A 26011-nucleotide genomic window follows, 5' to 3' on the forward strand; every position below is an offset into this window, starting at 1 on the left:
AGGAGGCTAAGGCAAGAGAATTACTTAAACCCAGGAGGAAGAGGTTGCAGTGAGCCAAGATCATGCCCTGAACTCAAGCCTGAGAGACAGAGCAAAACTCTGTCTCGAAAAAAATAATAAAAGAGGTTTAATTGGCTCACCATTCCACAGGCTGTATGTGAGCATGGCTGGGGAGGCCTCAGGAAAATGTGGCAGAAGGTGAAGAGGAAGAAGGCACATCTTACGTGGCCAGAGGAGGAGAAAGAGTGAAGGAGGAGGTGCTACACGCTTTTAAACAATCAGATATGAGAACTCACTCACTATCAAGAAGACGGCAAGGGGGAAATCCGCACTCACGATCCATTCACCTCCCACCAGACCTCTCCTCCAACACTGAGGATTACAATTTGACAAGAGATTTGGGAAAGGACTCAAATCCAAGCCATATCATTCTGCTCCTGGCTCCTCTCAAATCTCATGTCTTCACATTGCAAAATACAATCATTCCTTCTCAACAGTCCCCCAAGTATTAACTCATTTCAGCAATAACTCTAAAGTCCACAGACCAAAGTCTCATCTGAGATAAGGCAAGTCCCTTCCACCTATGAGCCTATAAAATCAAAAACAAGTTAGTTACTTCCAAGATACAATGGAGATATAGGCATTGGGTAAATATACCCATTCCAAAATGGAGAAATCAGCCAAAACAAAGGGGCTACACATCCCATGCAAGTTCAAAACCCAGCAGGGCAGTTATTGAATCTTAAAGCTTTCAATAATCTCCTTTGATTCCATGTTTCACATACAGGCCACACTGATGCAAGGGCTGGGTTCCCAAGGCTTTGGGAAGCTCTGGCCCTGTGGCTCCGCAGGGCTCAGCTCGCATGACTGCTCTCAAGAGCTGGCACTGAGCGCCTGCAGCTTTGCCAGGTGCACAGTACAAGCTGCTAATGGATCTACCATTCTGGAGTCTGGAAGACTCCACAGGCACAGCTCCACTAGGCAGTGCCACAGTGAGCAGTCTGTGTGGGGTCTCCAATCACATATTTCCCCTCTGCACCACCCTAGCAGAGGTTCTCCATGAGGGCTCTGCTCCTGCAGCCAACTTCTGCCTGGACATCCAGGCATTTCCATACATCCTCTGAAATCTAGGCAGAGGCTCCCAAGCCTCAATTCTTGCCCTCTGTGCACCCATACGCTTAATACCACATGGAAGCCACCAAGGCTTATGGCTTCCACCCTCTGGAGCAATGGCCTGAGACATATCTGGAGCCCTTTTAGCCAGAGCAGGAGCTGGAGCAGCTGGGATGCAGGCAGAAGTGTCCCAAACGGCCCTGGGCCTAGCCCACAAAACCACTTTTCCCTCCTGGGCCTCCAGGCCTGTGACAAGAGGGGCTGCCATGAAGGTCTCTGAAATGACTTTGAGCCATTTTCCCCATTATCTTGGCCATTAATATTTAGCTCCTTTTTATTATATAAATTTTGCAGCCTGCTTTAATTCCTCCCTTGAAATAGGGTTTTTCTTTTCTACCAAATGATCAGGCTACACATTTTCTAAACTTATGCTCTGCTTCCTTTTTAAATATAAGTTCCAGTTTCAGATCATCTCCTTGCTCACACATACGACCATATACTGTTAGAACCAGCTAGGCCACATCTTGAATGCTTTGCTGTTCAGAAATTTTTTCCACCAGATACCCTAAATCACCAATTTCAAGTTCAAAGTTCCACAGATCCCTAGAGCAAGGACAGAGTGCTGCCGGTGTCTTTGCTAAAGCATAGCACATGTGACCTTTACTCCAGTTCCCAATGAGTTCCTCATTTCCATCTGAGACTACCTCAGCCTTGACTCTACTATCCATACCACTATCAGCATTTTGGTCACAACAATTTAACAAGTCTGTAGGAAGTTCCAAACTTTCCCTCATCTTCCTGTCTTCTTCAAAGGCCTCCAAACACCTGCCCATTACCCAGTTCCAAAGCTGCTTCCATATTTTCAGATGACTTCACAGCAATGCCAAACTTCTTGGTACCAACTTTCTGTATTAGTCGGTTCTCACATTGCTATAAAGAACTACTTAACATTGGGTAATTTTTAAAGAAAAAGATTTAATTGGCTCACGGTTCCATGGGCTGTACAGGAAGCATGGTTGGGGAGGCCTCAGGAAACTTACAATCATGGCAAAAGGTGAAGAAGGAGGCACGTTTTACATGGCTGGAGCAGGGGGAAGAGAGCAAAGGGGTAGGTGCTGAACACTTTTAAACAACCAGATCTCATGATAACTCACTATCACAAAAACAAGGGGGAAATCTGCCCCCATGATCCAATCACCACCCACAAGGCCCCTCCTCCAACACTGGGGAATACAATTCAACATGAGATTTGGGTGGGGACACAAATCCAAACCATATCACCCCCAGTACAGAGAAGCATATATGCAGAATCCCTTACTTTCTCTCTTTTCATAATCAGAAACTCATACAAATTAATTAATGCCACGGTAGAGGTAAGCCGCAGTTTTGTGCTAGAAAAGGTATACATTGCTTAATTTTTATGATGCTATTGTTTTAACTTCTACTCACTCCTCCCCCATCTGCCCAGCCACTGGTGTATTCAGCAAATTGACTAATTTTCTTTCTCTATTTTAAGGTATACAAAAATGTAACTATGTGACTGGCTGCTGTTTTGTGTCGTGGAAACTTTATTGATGGAATCTATATTAATCTTCAAATTTATGGCCCTTCTAAATTGCAGTTAGGAATGTGAACACTGCAAAAGGTTTACTTATTCTTAGAAATCCATCAGACACCACTACGTTCTCCAACTTACAATGATAATGGCTCAACTTACAATTTTCTGACTTTATGATGATGCAAAAGCCACACACATTTAGTAGAAACCATACTTCGAGCACCCAATCATTCTGTTTTTCACTTTCAGTGCAGTATGCAATAAATTACATGAGATATTCAACACTTATAAGAGTCCTTGTATTAAATGAATTTGCCCAACTGTAGGCTAATGTAACTATTCTGAGCACATTTAAGGTAGGCTAGGCTAAGCTATGAAGTTTGGTAGGTTAGGCTTACTAAATGCATCTTTGACATATGATGTTCTCAATTTATGACAGGTTTACTGGGACATAACCCAATCATAAATTGAGGAGCATCTGTAGTCTATTTTGGCTATGTTCAAGAAAGCACATTCTAAGATCTTTGAGTTTCTACTTCACACCCTAAATTGTTCAGTTAAAAAATTAACATGAGGGCCAGGTGCGATGGCTCACACCTGTAATCCCAGCATTTTGCAAGGCGGGTGGATCACGAGGTCAGGAGTTTGAGACCAGCCTGGCCAATATTGTGAAACCCTGTCTCTACTAAAAATGTAAAAATTAGCTGGGTGTGGTGGCACATGCCTGTAGTCCCAGCTGCTTGGGAGGCTAAGGCAGGAGAATCACTTGAACCTGGGAGGCAGAGGTTGCAGTGAGAGAGATCGCAACACTGACTCCAGCCTGGACAACAGAGTGAGACTCCATCTCAAAAAAAAAAAAAAAAAAAATTAACATGAATGTCATATGGACTTTATGATAGGTTGGATAATTGCCCCAAGTATGTCTAATCTCCCGGACCTATGAATATTACCTTATATGAATATTACCTTATATGGCAAAAGTGGCTTTGCGGATTTGATTGAGAATTTTGAGTTGGAAAGATTTTCCTGGATTATCTGGTTGGGCCGTAAATGTAATCACAAGTCCCCTTATTAGAGGAAGGAAGAGGAAGATTTGATGACAGAGGAGAATGCCATATGACAGAAGCAGAGAGATTTGAAGATGCTACAGCTCTGGCTTTTAAAACGGAGGAAGGGGCTAATAAGCCAAGAAATACAAGGAATGCAATTCTAAAAGCTGGAAGGGCAAGGAATCAGATTCTCTTCTGGATCCTCCAGAGGGACAGCAGCCCTGTAGACACCTTGAATTTATCTCAATGAAATTAATTTTGGATTTTTGCCTCCAGAACTATAAGCAAAATATATGTGCTGCTTTAAGCCACTAAGTTTGTGACTGTTAGAACAGCCATAGGAAACCAATACAGGGTCCCCAGAGCCCCCTTTATTTCTCTACTTATTTCTGTAATGGGCTTAATCCCACCAAACTGGAGCTCAAGTTCTAGTACTAGCAGAAAGCACTTTAGAGGATGCCTGGCATAGAGTCAAGCTCTTTTGTAATTGCTGCTGGCATAAGCCTGTTACCCAGTGATGATGCCTGGTACTTAAAGAAGAAAGGTCATGAGGTATAAAGAACAGAGAAATCCTTAAGTACCTCTAGCTGATTACTACAATCTCAAAGAGCCCTCTCATCCAGTTTTGAACTTCACCTTATAGTTAATGTGCAGCAGTTTCAAATTCCCTCTGGAATCATACCTACATTTAAGTTCAGACTCTGCCACTTACAAGTTTTGTGACTTTGCACATGTTTCTTGAGTTTTGGGTTTCCTTCTCCCAAAAAAAGAGTTACTAGTAATTCCTACATCAAAAGGCTGCTATGTGGATTAAATTATAATGTAGGCAAAACATTTTTTGGAAGTACTAGCACACAGTATATGGTCAATAAATTAATCACCAACACCAACAATATGGTCATAATCATTATTACTAATAATTATTTAAATTTTAGCTTTTGTATAGCAAATCAAGTTTTAATAATCACTTATCTGAACACATGAACATCTTACTTTTGGAGTACATTTACTATAATAGATTTTTTAAAATAATTTGGAAATTAAATTGTTTTTCTCTGGAAACTTTCTGTGGCATCATTATAAGTCAATATCAAAACTGTTTAAAATATTAGGATCTGTTCAGACATATTCTATAAAAACACATATTTAGGTATGTTAGTCTGATAAACTGTAATAGTTAATAAAGACTATGTCCTCTCATAACACAAGATTAATATAACTTCAGTGTGCTGTTCAATGTCATCCACAAAATATAAATATACCTATCATCATGGAAATGTGAATTGACCTTAATGTACAGAATACTCATAAATCATTTTCAGTCCTCTTCCTGTTCTACACATTCTCTTTCATCATCCATTTTTTCAATCTCATCTCCTCCTGCTACCCATATATAATCTACTTCCAGCCACTCAACACTTCTTACCACTTCCTGAAACTTCCACATTTTCTCACCTCTTTGTGACTTGGCACAATTATTATCACTTTTATTAAATGAAACTTTCTAGAATCTACCAAGTTCCTTCCCCTGTTCCCACAGCTTTTTGTGCATATTTCCATGGAAGCGTTTACACATTACATGGTAGCTACTGCATACATCTTCCTCCTTACTAATCTGTAAACAATTTCAGAACAGGAATCTTATTTCACATTTCTCTGTATCTTCATTTCCCAGCAAAGTATCTAGAACAAAGTATGTCCTTACTAAATATGTATTGAATGAGTGAATGCATAACCACAATATAAAGTTCAATTAGTATCAAGATATTGAGTTTTTAAAATCAAAGATTTTGATTGTTTACATGTTAAAACTAGAAAAGTCTTGATATGTTTTATTAGCCTCCAAACTTACCTGAGTATCTTATCTGCAGTACAGAATGTGGGATACCTAATAAGTGTGAAAAATGGTCCTTAAGATATTTAAGAATGGTATCAACCTTAAAAGGTATTACAATTTCCTGGCCCACTGGAATAAGTACAACTTTTACTGTAAATTAAAAGAGAAAAGAAAGAATTATAGCCAAATATAGCAAAGGTCAGCAAACTACAGTCCACAAACAGATACAGAATTATGTGTTAATTTTTAATTACGCAGAATACAAGTTGTTCTTGCTAGTGTTTCCCCTGCTGTGCCCCAATGATAACAGTTACTTTTAATTTTCTATAAGGAGAAGTAGCCAATATTTAGTTGCTTTGAAAATCAACCCATAATCTCAAAAATTAGCTCTAATGTTCAATACCTGGCATGTATTATTCAGATATAAGCATAGGAAACATCTCAGGAAATCAGGCATTTTTGCACAGTGAATTTAGGAAAGAGACACCTGAGACAGAGAAAGTGTCCCAGAAGTTAGAAATGCACTATAACTACTTTTCACAAAGAGGGACATTATATGGCTCAATCCCCTCTAGAAAAGAGAGAAGCAAGATACTTACATATTAAAATTTTTTTAATGTTATTATAAAATGATTATCTGTTCACAAATATAGGAGGGAAATACAGTATGTAAAAAGTAATTAATATGGGTAAACTGTTTTACATCTACAGACTTCAAATTTTAATGGAGAAGATGTGAGAAGATGGAGTATAGAATAAAGACTGTGGATCAAAAAAGTTTTATATATTTCTAGATTCCTGAAATTACAGTTTTCATAAAGCTAAAAATAAGACATTTATCAATAACATGACAAAATTTAAGTAGGCACTGGTAATGCGAAGGTTCTTTGAGCTTGTTAAAACTTGTTTTCACAGTTTTCTATCAACAAAGAGAATACTTTCTCAGATGGCAAATATAAGAAGGTTATTTTAATTAATAAATTTTAAAACTTTCATAGTAGTGACTTCTTAAGCTTTGGGAAGGGGAAATGTGTCAAGGGATTTGTGAAGTTCAGGAGGTACAGGACCAAGACAACATTTTTTTAAAAATCACTATGTGTTTAAGCTATAATATTAGGGAATGACAGAAATACCCAAAACTGAAACCCAAATTTACATTAAATACTAAAATTGAGAGATACCTGCTTCAGTCAGGTATAATTGGGCTTATGTAGTTTTCTCTCCTTCTTTTCATTCTTTACTTATATGGACACATCACACAAGGGTAAACTACGCCACTAGATTCAAAAGCTACATTTTACCAGCCAAACTTAGCTGCTGTTATTATTGTTGTTAAATCATGGCTCATGTTCTCCACTCTGTAGGCAGAAACTCTCTCGAAACTCATTCACAAGACAGAAAAGGAGCAGTCAGTTAACCATGCAAGTAGAATGGTTCTCTGTGTAACCACCTTATTGCTGCTGCCACTCTGCTGTTATTAAGAACGTAATAATAACTACTGTATGCTATCAACATTATTTTATGTCTTTAAAATTAACCTACAATGAAAAACAATGATTTTTCTGAAGGAAAATGTAAGTTAACACTAAACAGACTATAGAAATATGTAAAAGCAACATGATATGTAGAATAAGCGAGCACTGGATATGAAACTAGAAAAATCTATTGTCAAGTTCCCATCCACCTCTTGCTATTTAGGTACAACAATTAATTCCAAATTGGCATGTAAAATAATTCCGATTTTAGTCAACAATTTCTCCATCATTTTCCAAGGTGGTAAACATTTTTAAAACCTACTTTCTTTGAAAAAATATGTAAATATCAATTTTTAAATTTAATGATGCTCATTCATTGACGAAAAATAGATACTGCAGAATAGAGAAGCTTTCACAAATAGTTAAGAGATTCAAGCTATGTAACTCTGGAAGTTTGGTGGATAAGGGAAAGGGAAAGGAATGTCACATATAAAACAAATCTTTAAGCAAAAATAAGAGAACAAGAAAACGCATTCATTCTTCAAAATGAGAAAACGAAATAGCCTATCTTCCTTAGGTAGTACCTGTTGCTAGAGAATCTTCCATTGATTCTTGCAAAGACTCCTTTATAGACTTTATTCTATCTAGAAATGCCAAACTATCATCATTTGGCCTCTGCATTGCACACTGCTTTTCATGATGTTGTGGAGTATATGAAACTTGTCTTGGTGATATAACCTCTTCCATGAGTTGTTCATTGTCTGGTTCCAGGCTTGAAGAGCTTTGGTCATTCTGCTCCTCAACATGTATTGCACGGCTCTCACTGAATTGTTCTATCCCAGATTCATGCTCTTCAGTTTGATCTGACTCTTGAGGCTCTTCTGAGGCAACTGGAATAGTGACAGTATCAAAAGCATCATTACTTTCTTCTGTTGAATTGGCTATATTCTGAGCTTCATACTTCTCCTGCTGATTAGACATTTTCCTGAATTAAGAAAAATAAACATATTTACTACATAGATGAAGTTTCTACACCAAAAATCAAATTCATTGCTAGTATAGAGTAACATTCATAATATTCAACTAAAGTGTTGCTCAATTTTAAAAAATGTTTACCTTAGTAATAGCACCAGGTTAAAAAATAGAACCTCAAAACAATAAATCTGACAATACTCTGCAAAGAATATATGGAAAAAAATTTTTAAATATCTTGTCATTTCTTCCTTATTTCTTCCTTATTTTAGTCTCATATTTTTTGAAACTTCCTTATTTAATGAAGAATGCCTCATGAAAAGACTTCTTGAATTTCTTTTTTCTGAATACAAAACTGATAGATGGATGCTTCTAGCAGCATTACAAATAATTAGAAGCTCCAAGGAACCAGCCAGCTCTATAGCAAGTGTACCCTGAACAGAATACACTTTTTGTAGTAGCTCTGCTCTTACAAATTGTAGCAGAGGTCTGCAATGACCTCTGCTCCCCACAAATAAACCTATTACAACAAATATGGGTTGACCTTGGAGCTGACTAGACCCACAGCTATGGCAACCAAGAGCTTGGGTCTGGAAGACAAGATGACAGCATCTAAAAGCTTGGCCCAGGATAGTTCAGGGCATGCCAGAGCCGGGCTGCAGATGCAGGAGCTAAATCAGAGAAATGAATGTCCAATATAGCAGGGAGCCCACCTATATAAGTCAGGAAGGGAAAATAGGGAAGGTAGCCCCAAGACCAGATTTCTATGGCAAAGGCAAGGGGAATATGAAACCTTGAAACAGTAGTGAGGTGGAAAAGCTCTCTCTGGGGCTTCTACTTTCAGCATAAATCTTTATGGAGAAAATAAATTCACCCATAGCCACTGGAATTCTCTGGCTACTAAACTATAAATTTTGAAAAATGGAAATATCTGCAATAAAAATATATAATTGTTCATCTCAGTGAATAAGCTATACAAGATTAGAGGGAGTTTAAGAGAGAATTAGTAAACCAGAAGATAAATAAAATGATTTTATATAGAATGATGCAAACAGATAAGATACAAAAAATATGAGACTAAAAGCCATGGAAAAGAAAGCCTAGCATGTTTTTGCTAAGCATATATTTTGTTGTGAGCTAAGAATGATTTTGTATTGTGAAACCAAAAAACAACAAAGAAGATGCATTGGAGACTATGTGTGGTCTTTGCAGTCTAAAAACACCCTGTGAAGTCCTTTTCATAAAATGTTTGCCAGCTTCTGAACTAACATGCGTCAAAATGGAGTCCCAGAAGGAAAAATAGAAAGATAGAGGAGTAAAAATATTTTTATGTATTATTTATTCTTTTTGAGACAGAATATTGCTCTGTCACCCAGGCTGGAGTGCAGTGGTCCAATCTCGGCTCACTGCAACCACCGTCTCCCAGTTTCAAGTGATTCTCCTGCCTTAGCCTCCTGAGTAACTGGGACTACAGGCATGTGCTACCACACCCAGCTTATTTTTGTATTTTTAGTAGAGACGGGGTTTTGCCTTGTTGGCCAGGCTGGTCTCAAACTCCTGGCCTCAAGTGATTCATCTGCCTCGGCCTCCCAAAGTGCTGGGATTACAGGCATGAGCCATGATGCCCAGCCAGGAAAAATATTTTAAAAGGTAATAGCTGAGAACTTTTCAAAACTGATAAAAGAATATGGATCCTCAGATCTGGGAAGCATAACATAAATATATACCAAACAGGTTAAATAAAAATAATTAATAGTCATATATATTGTAATGAAATTACAGAATATCAAAGACAAGGAGAAGGTCCTGAAAGTACAATGATAAAGAACATAACATCTACTGTTTTGAATCATATTAATTTGCTGACATTAATACAAATAAAAGTAAAATCACTGCAGACTTATCAGAAAAATAGGAGCCTATGCAACAGTAGGCTAACTGGAAGAAGATAACTATCAACCTAGAATTGTGCACCCAGCAAAATTACCTCTCAAGAAAGAAAACAGAAGCATTTACAAGTTTGTTACTAAGTTACCACCAAGATATTTGCTCTAAAGGAACTTCTAAAGAATATACTCAAAGGAGGAAAATGATTTCAAGAGATGTCTGAAGTGCAACTCGGAAAGGTAAATGTGAAAAATCATAAACATATGGGTAAATCCAAACAAATACTGTTAATACAAAATGATAGTCAATTGAAATATTAGACAATAATATATAATTGAGAAGGGAAAAAACCAGACCAAACGCTCTCAAATCCTTATACTGTTTATAATTTGTTTATTTGTATAGACTTAGGGAGTACAAGTACAGTGCAGTTTTGTTACATTAATATATTGTGTAGTGGTGAAGTCTGGGCTTTTATTGTGGTCATCACCCTAATAGTATACATAGTACCCACTGAGTAATTTCTCATCCCTCACACCCTTCCCATGCTCCCTTTCTTTCAAGTCTCCAATGTCTATTATTCCACTCTCTATGTTCAGGTGTAGATGTTATTTCACTCCCACTTATCAGTGAGAACATGTGGTATTTGACTTTCTGTTTCTGAGTTATTTCACTTAAAATAATGGCCTCCCATTCCAAGGGAGATATATTCTTAATCTTAGACTTCGTTACTTAAATAGGCATAGTTAAATCTCACTACAAGCAATAAAAAACAGAAACATAGTTTTTAAATTTCAAAACAATCGAGGGAAAGAAGTGGAATGAGAAAAACCTGAACAAAGCTCGATTTCAAAAAAGGTCAAGAAACTTCTTCAGGCTCTCACCACAAAAAACAAAAAACAAAAAACACACACACAAAAACACCATTTTGATTATTTTCTCCTGTAACAGAGCTTAATGGCCTAATTAGAAAGAGAATATCATAACAAAGCCCTACCTCCTAGCAACATGTTCATCTGCCCTCTTTGAAGAGTCTGAGGTAATGCTTTTGTTTCTATCTGAGGGGTCATCCTCACCCCAAACTGGCCAAGATGGTATCTTCTAAAAACAGCAATAACAACAAAATCAAGAACTTCTGCTCTTCAGAAAACACAACTGGGAGAACAAAAAGACAAATCATAGACTGGAAGATACTTTTCACAAAATGCATATCTGATAAAGGACTTATATCCAGACTATACAGAGAATAATAAGAAAAAATAATATTTAAAAAGGGTAAAAGATTTAAACAGACACTTCACCAAAGAATACATATAGAAGGCAATTAAGCAGGGCCAGGCCCAGGTTGAGGCAAGTGAAGTGCCTACACTGCTCTACACTTGTACTCATGTCTGAAAATGAATGCCTCCTAAAATTTTGGGCCTAGGTGCATCATTTGCATCACCCCAGCCTCAGCCCTGAGAACAAACACATAAAAAGAAGCTCAATATCATTACTCATTATAAAAATGGAATTTCAAATCACAATGAGACAGCACTACATACCTATTAGAATAATTAAAATAATATTTTTTAAAGCTCTCTAACAGCAAGTGCTAGCGAGTGCATATAAAGACAAGTGGTACACACAACAACATGGATGAAACTCAGACAAATTATGCTCAGTGAAGAAGCCAGCTTTACTAAGGCTGTGTACTATTGACTCAACTTATATGACAAATCCTAGGGTTAGAAAATATACCAAAGCCTAAGGGTAAAGAGTTGATTACAGAAGGATGTGGGGATTTTTTACGGATGGAAACACTCAAAATCTCAATTGTGGTAGTGGTTATGCAAACTATATGTGTTTATTAAAATGTATAGCACTCCAGACTAAAGAGGGTAAATTTTATTGTGTCTAGATTATCCCTTACTAGAAAGATAACAAAAAGTAAAAGCAACTAATGCTCCTTTCAGTAGGGGGAAAAAAGTGTGCTATTAAGACTAAGACTTAAGGAATTTCAATAACAATTTTTGAAAATGGACAAGGCAGGGAAAAGAACTGATCCCAGATGTATGGTCAGTGGTATAGGAAATGATAAATAGCAAAGGAAGTGCAAATATATGGGTAAATATAAATGCACTTTGGCTGTATAAAAATAATGTCATAAAGTCATACACACACAGAAATACAAAACAATCATTTGTCATATCTGTTGTGGGGGTGAAAATGATAAAAAGGGCATTTATCTTATCATAATTCATTAATCTGTATATGTGTTTTATGTGGCTTTCTGATTTTGTGCTATACTTAATAAAGAAGCTAAATAAAAAAGAAGAAAGAGGAAGAGGAGGATGAAGTACTCTATATGTTGACAAAAGTCACACTCCAAGATTTATTAAGTGAGAAAAAGAAAGAAGGTGAAATAAGAATATATATTCGTGTTTGTTTCTATCTGGATAAAGAAACACTCAGAAAAGTATGAAAGAAACTAAGAAAACTAATTATCTGATGGGGGGCAAGGTGAGTAGGAAGCAGCCGGAACAAGGCTGGGCTCCAGAATTCTCAATGTATTATTTTTAACATTTTTATTTTTAAACAATATAAATGTATTACCTGTTTAAAAAATTAGATAAGACATCATAGGCTAGTAGAGTAGGGAAAACACAAGGTGGCTGGGAGAGTATGTGATCAAGAGTGCTAAAGCCTCTTTAGGAATAGGAACTAAGAATTATGACAGGTCTGAGATTTCATCCTACCTACAAGCTAACAATTTAGCCTGCCATAGTTTCATGAATGCTGTCAGAATACATAAGACTCCTGGGTCAGAGACAAAAGACTTTATTACTCATGGCACAGCAGATAGCATGAGCTTTATATTCACATAGGATCCCTGTGCCCCCAAATCCCAGAGGAACAATGTGGAATGCCCAATTAGATGCTATACACACAGTGGGTTTGCATCACAGCTAAGAAACCTCAAGCTTAGAAACTCCAATCCTTTATAATGGACGGCAAGCAAATATGCCTAACCTTTGCCTTGGGGAAATATTTCATTGTTATTATATTAGACAGATAAATCTGATCTCTGCTTTAGAAAGAGACCCTATATCAGCCGGGCACGGTGGCTCACGCCTGTAATCCCAGCACTTTACAAGGCCGAGGCGGGCGGATCACGAGGTCAGGAGATCGAGACCATCCTGGCTAACACGGTAAAACCCCGTCTCTACTAAAAATACAAAAAAATTAGCCGGGCGTTGTGGCAGGCGCCTGTAGTCCCAGCTACTCGGGAGGCTGAGGCAGGAGAATGGCGTGAACCCGGAAGGCGGAGCTTGCAGTGAGCTGAGATCGCGCCACCGCACTCCAGCCTGGGCTACAGAGCGAGATTCCATCTCAAAAAAAAAAAAAGAACAAGACCCTATATCTTTTAAGACTGTTCAGTGTACAAATACCCTTGAAAACAAAATTCAAAACAAAGCTGTCATGTCTCTTAAGCAGAAATTCTAGAGAATCATGGGGAACTATCTTCCATGAGGAATAAGAACCATCCATGGACCAACACCAAAAAAGCTTCTGAGAGTCAGCATCTAGTGATTATTCTCATAGCTATGTAGTAAGAATGACCATTTCACAACAGCAATTACATTGTCTTTCCTACAGCCAGCAAGAACAATGCTTGCTCATCTATGCTCTGAAACTTTGTTAGGTTCCATTTGACACTACTCAATGTGAACAAGGCCCCATTTAACAGACACAACACTTAAAAGCAGTCCGAAGGTATAGATACCTAAAGGGCAAGCCATGCCTATATCTGTCTAATAAGGTGGAAAAGGATTAAACCAGCTTGAATGCCCACCAGGGCATGAGAGTTGATCCAATAGGCCTAAGATAATAAATTTCATAACTGTAACATGAGTAAATTATCTCTAACAGTATAATAAAACAATAATATAACACAACCAAGGAAGGTCTACTTTTAGAGTCATCCTTTATTTTTTTTTCTTTCACTCACCCATTATCCAGCCACTCAAAAAGCACTGTCAATACTGACCTGAAAATTTAGTCTCAGTCTACTTTTGTCTGTCATCCTGTCATATTTTGACAGTACTACTGCAACAGTCTCTTAGCTGGTTATCTTAATTTCATTCTTGAAACTCCTACCCCACCAACCCCCACCAAAAAAATCCATTATTCTCACAGCAGCCAGAAAAATATTTTTTAAAGAAAATCATGCCATGCCCCTCTCATACTTGCTTAAATACCTCTAAAATAAAATGCTTTCCAGAATAAAATCCAAACTACTCACCATGGCCTTCAAGGTCCTAAATGATCTAGCCCCTGCCTCTCTGACCTCATCTTCTAAACAGCCCCACCTTTTACCATATCTAGGGCTGATCTCCCTCTTGGGGCTTTTGCATTTCATGTTTCCTCTGTCAGAAATGTGTTACTACAAAACTTTTTTGAGATAGAGTCTGGCTCTGTCACCCAGGCTACAGTACAGTGGTGTGATCTCAGCTCACTACAACCTCTGCCTCCTGGTTCAAGCAATTCTCCTGCCTCAGCCTCCCAAATAGCTGGGATTACAGGCGCCCACCACCACGCCTGGCTAATTTTTGTATGTTTAGTAGATACACAGTTTCACTATGTTGGCCAGGCTGGTCTCGAACTCCTGACCTCAGGTGATCTGCCCACCTCAGCCTCCCAAAGTGCTGGGATTACAGGCGTGAGCCACCGCACCTGGCCTTTTACTACAAATCTTTATGACTAATTCCTCATCTTCCATGTCTCAGTTTCCAGGGAGGCCTCCCTAATCATACCTCAACTGCCCCCTAATTTATTTTTTTCATCAATATAATCACTACATTTCTCAAAAGAAGACATAAAAATAGCCAACAGGTATACGAAAAAATACTCAACATCAATAATAATCAGAGAAATGCAAATCAAAACCACAATAAGACATCATCTCACCCCAGTTAAAATGGCTATTGTCAAAAAGAAAATAACAGATGCTGGCAAGGATGCAAAGAAAGGGGAATGGTAGTACACCGTTAGTGGGAAATGTAAATTACTACAGCCATTGTAGAAAACAGCAGGAAGGTTCCTCAAAAAACTAAAAATAGTTCTACCATATAATCCAGCAATTCCACTGCCGGGTATATAACCAAAACAAAGGAAATCAGCATATTGGAGAGATATCTGCACTCCCATGTTTACTGCAGCACTACCCACAATAGCCAATCAACCTAAGTGTCTACCACCAAATAAAGAAAGAAAATGTGGCATGTATACACACAATGAAATATTATTAAGCCATAAAAAAGAATGAAATTCTGTCATTTGCAACAACATGGGTGAAACTGGGGGACATTATGTTAAGTAAAATAAGCAAGGCACAGAAAGACAAATATCACATGTTCTCATTCAAAAGTAGGAGCTTAAAAGGTTGATCTCACAAGGGTAGAGAGTAGAATGATGGTTACCAGAAGCTGAGAAGGGCAGGAGGGAGGAGGGATGAAGTAAGATTGGTTAAGGGGTTCAAAAACACATTTACATAGAAGGAGTAAGTTCTATGTTTGATAGCACTGTACGGTGACTATAGTTAACAATATTTTATATTTCAAAATAGCTAGAAGAAAAGTTTTGGAATATTCCCAGAACAAAGAAATGATAAGGTAACAGATATCCTAATTACCTTAATTTGATTATTACAAATTGTATGCATGTATCAAATATCATAGTTGTTCAATAAATATGTACAATTATGTATAAACAAAAATTTTTAAATTTTTGAAAAGCATTGGCCATGGCTGAATTCATTCATGCTTTCAACAAATTTTTATTGGGTACCTACTCATTACCAGTCCCCCTTTTAGCTGTGTGTAGAGACACTTCTATGTTTCTACACATAGCCATAGACAAGGCTTTTCAAAAATTTTTACATTTTTGTTGATACATAATTATTGTACATATTTATTGGACATGCGTGATATTTGATACATATCTTTATCTGACCCAGTATATATTTTACTAATTTAGTTGTTACTTGCCCATTTTCCTCATTAGAATATAAGCTTTTTTTTACTGCAGGGATTTTGATCTGGTTGGTAGTTTGCAGTTTTTACTGCAGAGATTTTGATCTGCAGTTAAAAAAAGCTTATATTCTAGTGAGGAAAATGGACAAGTAATAACTAAATTAGTAAAATATACATTGGATCAGATAAAGAGCTAGCAAAATAATAAAGCAAAGAAGGTGGCTAGGAAGTATGAGACTATCAGGAGAGAGTATGCAGAGTAGAGTGGCAAGTTTTGCTAAGTATATGTGTGGGGAAGGAATGCCTCTCTGGTTAAAATGACATCTGAGCAGGAGGCTGAACTGAGAAAATAAGCAAGGCATGAAGACAAATGGAGAAATGAGAAGCATCACATATCTGAGGAATAACTAGCTAGTCAACTTATGTGGCTAGAGAGCAGTGAGTTAAGAAAAGAGCAATAGAAGATGAAGCCAGAGAGGAGGTTGTGGGGAGAGGGCATTAGATTGTGGAAGGTAGGGGAGTGGGAAGCTGGTAGGACATCAGGAGTCTACTGGAATCTATTGTAGTAACCTTGACATGAGGTGAAATGGACCTGAGTGACAGTAGAGGAGATGATGATAAGTGCTGACTGGATTCTGGATATATTTTTAAAATAGAGCTGAAAGGATTTAGTGATGAACTAAATGTGGGCTATGAGATAAAGAGAGGAATCAAGGATACTGCTAACATTTTTAGCCCAAGTAACCAGAAGGATAGAGCTACATTTACAGAAATAAGGAAAACTTCAAATAAAGGAGGCCTGAGGTATGCATGGAAATTAGATCAGTCTGATTTGGGGCATGCTGAGTTTGAGATGCCCATTGGACACTGGGTTAACAGTTTGAAGTTCTGAGAAGATGTTGGCCTGGAAATTGTAGAGTCAGAAGTCTATGGTATTTAAAGCCATGAGACGTGAAATCAATGCAGTCAGAAACGGAAGCCACATATTATAAAGTTCCTTTGATAGGTACTGGATAAATCCTTACCCCTCCATCTTCCTCCTCAATGCGTCTGCCTCCATTTCCTAGTTGCTATGGTTTCTAATGCTTATATTTATTTCACCCTAATTTTAGTATGTTAGGTGTCCTAGATTGCTCCCCTCCAAGCAATCTATCTCCTTACAAACAAGATGAGGGCTGGGCGCGGTAACTCACGCCTGTAATCCCAGCACTTTGGGAGGCCGAGGTGGTCAGATCCCTTGAGCCTAGGAATTCAATACCAGCCTGGGCAACATAGTGAGACCCTGTCTCTACAAAAAATACACAATTAGCCGGGAATTGTATTGTGGCACGCACCTGCAATTCTAATTACTCGGGAGGCTGAGGTGGGAAGATCGCTTCAGCCAGGGCGGTGGAGATTGTAGTGAGCCAAGATCTCACCACTGCCCTCCAGCCAGAGCGATGGAGTGAGACCCTGTCTAAATAAACACATACACACACAGACACACACACACACATACACACTGATCACAGTTCTCTGTAACCTGTAGATTGTATGTATAGTAGTGCCTAAGGTTCATAGGTCCTTAATTAATGATATGAATGACCCAAATAATTACGTTTTCAAGACGTTAGTTGTTTATAAAAAGGGTGATTAGCAACTGTGTTTATGATGGTTAGCAGTGATAAGCATTTATTCAACCTAAAAATAAGAAATGTCAAGGTTTCTAAGTCATGACTTCATTGCCATGCACTACAGTGATTCTCAGCTTCGGTTTCCTAAAGTGGAATTTCAGAAGGGCTGACTGCGGAGCCAGCCCACCTGAGTTTGAATCCAGACTTAACAACTTCTTGTTGAAAGAAGCAATCGGCCATGGGTCTTGAGTGTCCCTACATGTTCTTGTGGGTGTGACAAAAATGCAAGGCCATGACCACTGTTTACCCAGACCATTTCTCAGGGTTGTGTTTGCACCGAGAAACTGCAACGGCTGAGATAAACTCTTTCCCCGAAACAAAGAGCAGGCTTTCTTTGGTTTACTGTAAAAGCAGTAAATTCCCCATGTGCAAGCATCCATGTAGACTCACTTGTGTTTCCCCTGTTGGACTGGGTGGGGCTTGGGAAATTGGCACAAACTTGAAGCACTGGCTACTTCTTTTGCATGTGTCCTTCGACCCAGCATCCAAGAAACAGTGACTAACTTACTAGTTTGTACATAGGGTAAAACACCAGACCCCTCACAGTTCCTGATACTTACTAGCTATATGACTTTGAGATACAGAGGTTTCTTAACCTAAGCCTCATTTTCCTCACTTGTGAAATGGGATATTAGTAGTTTCAACATCAAAGGTTCTTCCAAGAATTAAATAAAATAGTGTATATAAAGTACTTAGCAAACAGTGCCTGGCAAACAATAAGCATATAATAAATGTTAGCTAATTAGTAATGAACTATTTCTAAAATTTCCAAATGGTTAATGATAATTATACATTAATAACGACTCCTAGGTATTACATAATTACTCGTTTTATAAAGTAGGAGAAAAAATACTTTTAAAATAAAGCATAATATTAGCAAATACTTATATCAAATTATTTAATTCTCACAGATGATATCATTATGCCCGTTTTACAGATAAAGAAATTAGCACAGAGAGGTTAAGTAATATTTTCAAGAACCCAGAGCTAGTAAGCAGTATATCTGGGATCCAAATCCAGGCAGTCTGGATCCAGAACCCATGCCCTTAACCACTTAACTGTGCTGTATCTCAGTGTAGGTGTCCATGGGGGATTGGGAGAACAGAAAAGGGGTCTTGGTGATTAAGAAAAAGTCTAGAAACTCATCTCCCTGCAGATGAAAAAGCTAAGACCCAGGAATGCCTCATGGTAGGTTAGTGGTAGTCAGATCCAGAATTTAACTAACAATTTTGCCATCAGATACATTATCAGAGAATGTCTTTTATTCTTAAGTGAGAAACATGACTATGATTTAAAATAGAGTAGAAAATATTCAGCAGATATTTTTTCACCCACCTAGAACAAGGAGCTAATTTTATTGGTTCCTAATACCCCCTCATATGTATATATTAATATGCTCTACTTGCATACATAAATATGTGTAAACTCTCACTGCAGCAAATATTAAATGTAAATAACAAAGTACACATATTAAAAGTGTGAAATGTAAAATGTGAAATTCCAACCCATTTGGAAAGCTACAGTTGGAAAAGACTTTTCAAAATCGTTTTTTCATTATTGTTATCGTTCATTTTGTTGTTGTTTTTAAGAGAGTAATATGTGCTTACTAGAAAAAAAACTAACAGAATAGAAGGGGATAAAATAAGAAGTAAAAGTATTCCAGACATGCTAATTTTATTTCTCATTGTTAGGCAGTTTATCTTTCCAGGAATTGTCTATAAAGCTGCAATTATATAATATATACATATACATTTAAATTTGTTTATGATCATATCAATGTCTTTCATAAACTATATTTCTGTTTATTTTTAAACTTTAATACTATTTTATGACTTAGTTTTATAATATGTGCTTAACATTTATTTTTATGTAAAATACGATTCTGCCGCATTCTTTTCAACAACTTCACAGTAACTTCTTTGCAAGGCTAAGCCACATTGTAGTCAACTGTTGCTCATCAACGGACATTTAAGCTGTCTCTAGTTTTTTACTATTAAAAATAGTGCTGCAACAAACATCTTATACATCTATCTCTGTATATATGTGTAAGTATACTGAAAATGAGTTCCCAGAATTAGAATGGACAAGTCAAAGGGCATATAGATCTTAATTTTGTTAAATTCCATCAAACTGTTTTCTATTATAGCCCCAAGAAGTTCCCCTTGACTGTTTCCTTACATCCTCATATTGTTTTATGAGTCCTAATAATTAAATATCCCGTTGTTGTGTGTTGCCCTTATATTTCCCATTGTATGTTTGATGTTGTTTGTTTTCTCTTACTATATAAAAGTTTTAGATTGTTAGGTAGTGACATTTATCAATCTTTTTGCTTATGAGAGTTTCCAAATTTCCTGACATGGTTCGAAACACCTTCTCACAATGAAACATAAATACATAAATTCATCCATAAATGCATAAATGAGACAGATCTGTAAATATTGATAGAAAACAACTGGACACACAGTCTTAAGTGTAAAAGCCAATCACAGAAGAGTATGCACAATGTTACAGGTGTAACTACATATTTGCATATGTCTAAAACACCTCTGGAAGGTGGCCTGGAGATGGGGAGAAATGGGTAGATGGAGGATTTTCACTCTTCATTCTACTATTCGAACGAAGTATTTTCATTCGAATGAAATATTTTTTATGTATTATTTTTTATGTATTATCTATTCAAATGAAAATGTTTAAATCTTATTGTTTAAAAAGCAACCTCTATCATGTTTGCATACAAAAAAGTCTCCCTTTTCACCTACATTTCATTCCCTACCATTTAAAGCTTAATACATTTAGAACGTAGTATAATTAGTAAGGCAGGGATCCAGTATTGCCTTCTACCAAATAGATCTGTTGAATTTTTAGGTTTGTTAAGAGGCAAAGACCAAGGGTGGAGAGGAAGGAGTGAGAGTGCCAGGTGAGGAAAGTCTAAAGTCTCTCGACTTAATATGAGAATGGTCGCCACGGAAGGCTAAGAGTCTCTAGTGCCCGGTTTGGGTTATACACACATCTTCTATGCAATTACCGTGATAAGCACTCGGGGTGTGAGGTGAGGTGTACCTCCTAGCTTGATGCTGCTGCTTCAAGTCCCAAATCAGAGAGGGGAAGCCAAAAAAGGAACCGAGAAAGATGCGATGCTTCGCACGGTTTTTAAAGTAAAGGCGGAACATTCCTGACCGACCAGGCAGCCCCAGGCGCTCAGGCAGGAATCACTGCCCAGCACACAGAACCCAGAGTCCAGCGCGGCTGTCACCGGCTCTAGGCTGGATCTAAGCGTCGGACCAGGAGGCCGCAGTCAAAACCTGTCCTCCTACCTGTGTACGAAACCCAACTATTCTCGTCGAAGTGCTTTCCCAGGCTCCTAAGAAGCAGCTTCCATACTCGCCGCGTTCTCAGCTGTTGGTCGTATCCTAGCAACGGCCCTGGCACGCCCTCTTCCTGCCAGGGCACGGCAGGGAGGGAAGGGGAGGAGCCAGAGGAGGGCAGGGGGGCGGGGCCGGGAAGGAGGAGCGCGGCAGGGGAGGGGGAGGAGCCAAAGGCGGGGGGCGGGGGCGGGAAGGATGAGCGTGGCAGAAGAGAAGGGGAGGAGCCGGAGGCAGGAAGGCGGGGTCGTGAAGGAGCAGCGCGGCAGGAGAGAAGGGAGGAGCCAGAGGCGGAGGGGCGGTGTCGGGAAGGAGGAGCACAGCAGGAAATAAGGGAAGGAGCCAGACGCGGGCTGGGGTCCGGGGTCCGGAAGGAGGATCGCGGTAGGGAAGAAGAGGAGCCAGAGGAGGGGGATGCGGGGCTGCACAGGAGGAACGCGACAGGGAAAAGGGGCAGGAGCCAGAGGCGAGGGGGCGGGGAGAAGAAACATGGCAGTAGAAAGGGGAGGAGCCAGAGGCAAAGAGACAGGAAGAGGGACGCGTCAGGGAGAAGGGGAGGAGCCAGAGGCGAGGGGGCGTGGAGGAGGGAAGCGGCAGGGGGAAGGGGCGGGGCCAGAGGCGAGGGGGCGGGGAGGAGGGACGCGGCGGGGAGAAGGGGAGGAGCCAGAGGCGGAGGCTGTTACCAACTGGCTACCTAGATCCAAGTGAATCAGGACAGTAACCTCTCTCCAAGATCTTTTACACTTGTGAAAGGGCACAGCTCTCTAAACCAAACACTGACAGCAGTTTAATCTTACAGATATAAAAAAAATCCGAGTCAGAGAAATCATCACGATGAAGTCAGAGGCGAGAAACTGTCAGGTGCCTACTTGCTTTTGTTAAACTAACAACTTGGCTCTCAGCTTCCTGGCAGCCAAAGAGAAAAGGGAGATAGTAGCTATCAAATAATACTGCTTATAAGAGAAGAAGTTTTGTTAATCACTAAATTAGTTAATAAACTGAATTTTGTCTAACAACAAATTCTTTTTTTCTCTTTTTTTTTTTTTTTTTTTAGTGTATACAGAGTCTTGCTCTGTCACCCAGGCTGAAGTATAGTGGTTCGATCTCGGCTCACTGCAACCTCCACCTCTTGGCTCCCGCGATTCTCCTGCCTCAGCCTCCTGAGTAGCTGAGATTACAGGCGCCCGCCACCACGCCCGGCTAATTTTGGTATTTTTAGTAGAGATGGGGTTTCACCATGTTGGCCAGGCTCATCTGGAACTCCTAGCCTCAAGCAATCCGCCTTCAAAAGTGTTGGGGATTACAGGAGTGAGCCACCGCGCCCGGCCTATCAATAAATAAGAAAACTTTTAAAGAAGCACAGGATAGTATTGGAGGTCAAGTATGTTCCTCTTGGAAATTTAGTAACAAACTACATGTTGCTATCTCATAATGGCAGCTAACATTTATGAAGTATTCATTGTCATGAGGCACCGTACATAGATTTCTAATTTAATCCTTACAACGATTTTATTAGGGAGAAACTGCTATTAGATCCATTTTGTAAATGAGAAAACTAAGGCACACAAAGTTTAATGAAGGAACCAGGATTAACCCTAAGCAATCTAACTCCAGGTCCCAGATTTTTTAACCACTATTACAGTACTGTTTAATTTGATTTGATATTTAAAAGGATTAATAAAATTAGTACAGGTCCATTCCCTTATTCATAAATGTTCATTGTCTTCATTTATTTCTTTATACTGTTCTGCTGAAATTGCACTCTCATCTCCCCAATAACTTCGTAATATTCAATACCATTTTCTTCAGTCATCCCATTTTAAAATATATTTTTACTAGAATAGTGAAATATATATTCAGATAAAATTGGCTTTGTTTTAATAATGATCAGTAAAAGTAAATTCATTTTAATCATTTCCACACATTCATGAAAAGTAAAGGGGAAAAATGGGCATAGAGGTAAACACTAGAATTAGGCTTTCTTGGATGGGTAGACCAGGTGTGGAGGTGTGCAGATAAGATTTTACAAACACTCATACACTCCCATCTCCAAAATCATAATTTATCTTACATTCTGCTACTAATAAACATTCCACTGGTTTTAAACATTCACTTTTCTGGGTCTCCTCTTTAAAATTTATCATTCACTGTTCTCAATGTTAGAGACAGTATGCAAACAGTAGGTTTAGGAATAGAGTCAGGAGATGGGGGAAGAAAAACTGGTAGGAGAGAATGTCTCACAGTGTTAAATGTGACTTGATAGCCACTATTTATATTTTTTTGTAGTTTGCTGTGAGGATGACTTTATACAATTTAATCTTAAATAGGAACCTAACTTAATAGTTAGGCTTCCTTGGGTAGTCTGTGGAGCGTGGAAAGGTTATTAGCATGTCAAAATCCTGTCCACGCACACATACATGCACATACACACAAATGTAGTTGGGTTACATAATAAATTTATATTCAAACTTAATGAAAACAACCAATAGGAAAAAGCTTCTCAATTCCAAAAGTGAAAGAGTAATTTTACAATACCATTTTCCTTTTTCCTTTTCATGATAAATCTATGCATTTTCTCAGGATTTATTCCACCAAACGACTTTGTATTTCTCATGAAACATCTACCTTTATTCATCTCAGCATTTATTTATGTAATAAACATTTCTTTTGATGTGCTTTTATTTTTACAAAGATGCCACCTAGTGGCTTGATAAAATCAAGCATTTCAAAGTATTTGCCGTTGTTACTCCAGGTTAAAATGAATAATGAATATTTTTAATATTAAAATAATTTAGAAAACTAAGGACCTGAAAATTTTTGTTTTGGAAATTATGTAGATTAAATTTGGATCATAATATCACTTTGTGAACTTGTTAAGAGAATGGAAATATAGGTCTATAGTCCCTTTTCTGAAACCTTTTAGGACAGATGTGTTTGATATTCAGAATTTTTCAGATTTTTGAAAGGAAATATGGGCATATACTTTACATTATGTAACACATTCAGAGGGTCTGAGGAAGCAGTTTAGAATCAAATATATTGATACATCTGTGCCAAAATATATTCATATTCACATTGAAGTGGGATAAATAGCACAAATAGCCTCATGTAATTCAGGTGGGGTTTGTTGCCAAATGAGTTATGAAAAAACTTTGTTTTCAGAGATTTTTGAAATTAGGAATTTAGATAAGGGACTGTGGACCTGTTTTACTCTGGTGAAAAAGAATTCACCCTCCAGTTATAGAGAGATTAAAATGCCAATATTTTGTAAAAAAAAAAAAAAGTAATAGTTATCTTTAGAAAAGCTAATAGATTCACCTAAAAAAATTGAGGATCATGAGAAATACCAAAATAGAAATCTTTGCAATGCTTTTCATTTAATTATATACAGAAGCCAATCATAAATTACATTTAAGTGTACCACAAAAAATTAGCTGCTAACGTAAACCTAAAGACCAATTTGAAAATTATTAGTGATGCATGGCAAGTTCAATTCATAAATTTTGTGGCACAGTCAAAAAAAAATTTAACCTTGGTTGTTTCTTTTTTTTTTTATTCCTATGTATAATTTACCATGTTCCAATTCCCCACCACCACTATAGTCATGGAAATATATGTTGATGGTGCCACGCTCAGCCTGGATTCCTTGTGTGTCTATGAGCACTTCTTACCAACCCTCCTTAAACATGCAGTATGAATAAAAAATACACTTATATCAAGACACTGGGATTTAAGGATAACCCATGCTAAGTCACTACATTACTCACTATTTTACTTCACTATCTAGAATACTGACTCATCTCTAGTCTCTCAAATGAATTCTTCCTGTCCCCATCAATCATTCAAACCCCTTATCACATTCCCACTGTGATTTCCTGTGAATTTCGTCTAAAATAAAACGTCGACCTCCTCTAAACCCAACTGGTAGCCTCTCATTTACTTTTCTCTAAAACAATTGGCATTACTATTGTTGTAGCATAGGCTACAATCTCACTGAACACTTAGTTTTTGTTTTTGTTTTTAGTAGAGACGTGGTTTCACCATATTGGCCAGGCTGGTCTCGAACTTTTGACCTCAAGTGATCCACCCACCTCAGCCTCCCAAAGTGGTGGGATTACAGGTGTGAGCCACCACGCCTCCCCACTGAACACTTAGTTTTAATGCTGCACTCAGCAAATCCAAAATACTCGTGATAAGTTCAGCAATTTGGTACTTAATCCTATACCCCACAACACACTTGCGTAGGGTGTTAACTTCTGTTTGTTTACATAATCATAGCGGATGGGAGGAAAAAGAAAAAGCTGCTATTAGCCTACATGTGGGAATTTTCCTATATATTGTCATCTCCCTTTTAAAAAAGATACATTCATAAACATTGTTATTGGCTTAATTAGCTTCACTCCTCTGACTGGGATTAGAAAATTGACAATAAAATATAAGCTTTTCTTCCATCCCCCAATTCTGAGGGAAAAGGAGGGGGAGGGGAGAATGAGGGAGAGTGAAAGGATACAATAAAACCTGAGGCCTGATTGCACATGATGACTACTACTGCTGGCATCAATTCATTCTATTCCAATGACAGACTACTTGATCCTACTGGTGTGGGAAAGATGGCAACCTTGAGACCTGAGCCTTACTCCAGTAGGGTGCCCCCCTATATCTTGTTTGCCCAGGACAGTCATGGTGTACATCTGTTATCCTTATGTAATTATTTTCACTCAAAACCATTCCAAGTGGAATGATAAGTTATCCTATAGTTATCCTAAATATAAGCCATTTTCATCCCAAAGGAAAGAATGCCAAGAAATTGGAATCGTCTGCACTAAGTCCCAGTGTGGGAGAAAGGGGGCATCAACTTTGTTGCCATTTCTTCTTTCTTAGCAAAGCTCAGATTGATTAGCTTCTCTTTCTTTTCAAGTATCTGCAGTATGGTGATTAACTAGAATGAAACCCATGGGAGAACTGAAATAGGCCATTCTGAAAATTATTAAAATTAGTTTAGTAGCCACTCAAAACACTGAAGATCTTTGAATAAAAGAATCATTTGCAAAGTGATCAGGAGACTTAACCT

The 26011-nt window shown here is 38.1% G+C and overlaps 1 protein-coding gene and 1 long non-coding RNA gene across 3 annotated transcripts in view; one reads left to right on the forward strand and one right to left on the reverse strand.

Annotated features, from left to right (window-relative positions):
- IQUB (IQ motif and ubiquitin domain containing) overlaps positions 1-21498 on the reverse strand; it is a 73207-nt gene extending 51709 nt beyond the window's left edge. Inside the window, exons 1-3 of one of the 2 annotated variants that reach the window (XM_024250108.3) lie at positions 20893-21498; positions 7617-8017; positions 5573-5707 (exon numbers count right to left, since the gene is read on the reverse strand). In XM_024250108.3, the coding sequence (XP_024105876.1) occupies positions 5573-5707; positions 7617-8013 (532 nt within the window). In that variant the 5' untranslated portion in view covers positions 8014-8017; positions 20893-21498. The remainder of the gene's footprint in view (positions 1-5572; positions 5708-7616; positions 8018-20892) is intronic. The other variant, XM_054559727.2, reaches the window with a different exon arrangement.
- Positions 21499-21546: 48 nt separating this feature from the next.
- On the forward strand, positions 21547-23988 carry LOC134761790 (uncharacterized). Its single transcript, XR_010140925.1, has 2 exons — positions 21547-21801; positions 21995-23988. It is a non-coding gene; the product is annotated as an uncharacterized LOC134761790 (long non-coding RNA).
- The last annotated feature ends 2023 nt before the right edge of the window (positions 23989-26011 follow it).

The sequence above is a fragment of the Pongo abelii genome, chromosome 6 (genome assembly GCF_028885655.2).
Source record: "Pongo abelii isolate AG06213 chromosome 6, NHGRI_mPonAbe1-v2.0_pri, whole genome shotgun sequence".
Taxonomy (NCBI): domain Eukaryota; kingdom Metazoa; phylum Chordata; class Mammalia; order Primates; family Hominidae; genus Pongo; species Pongo abelii.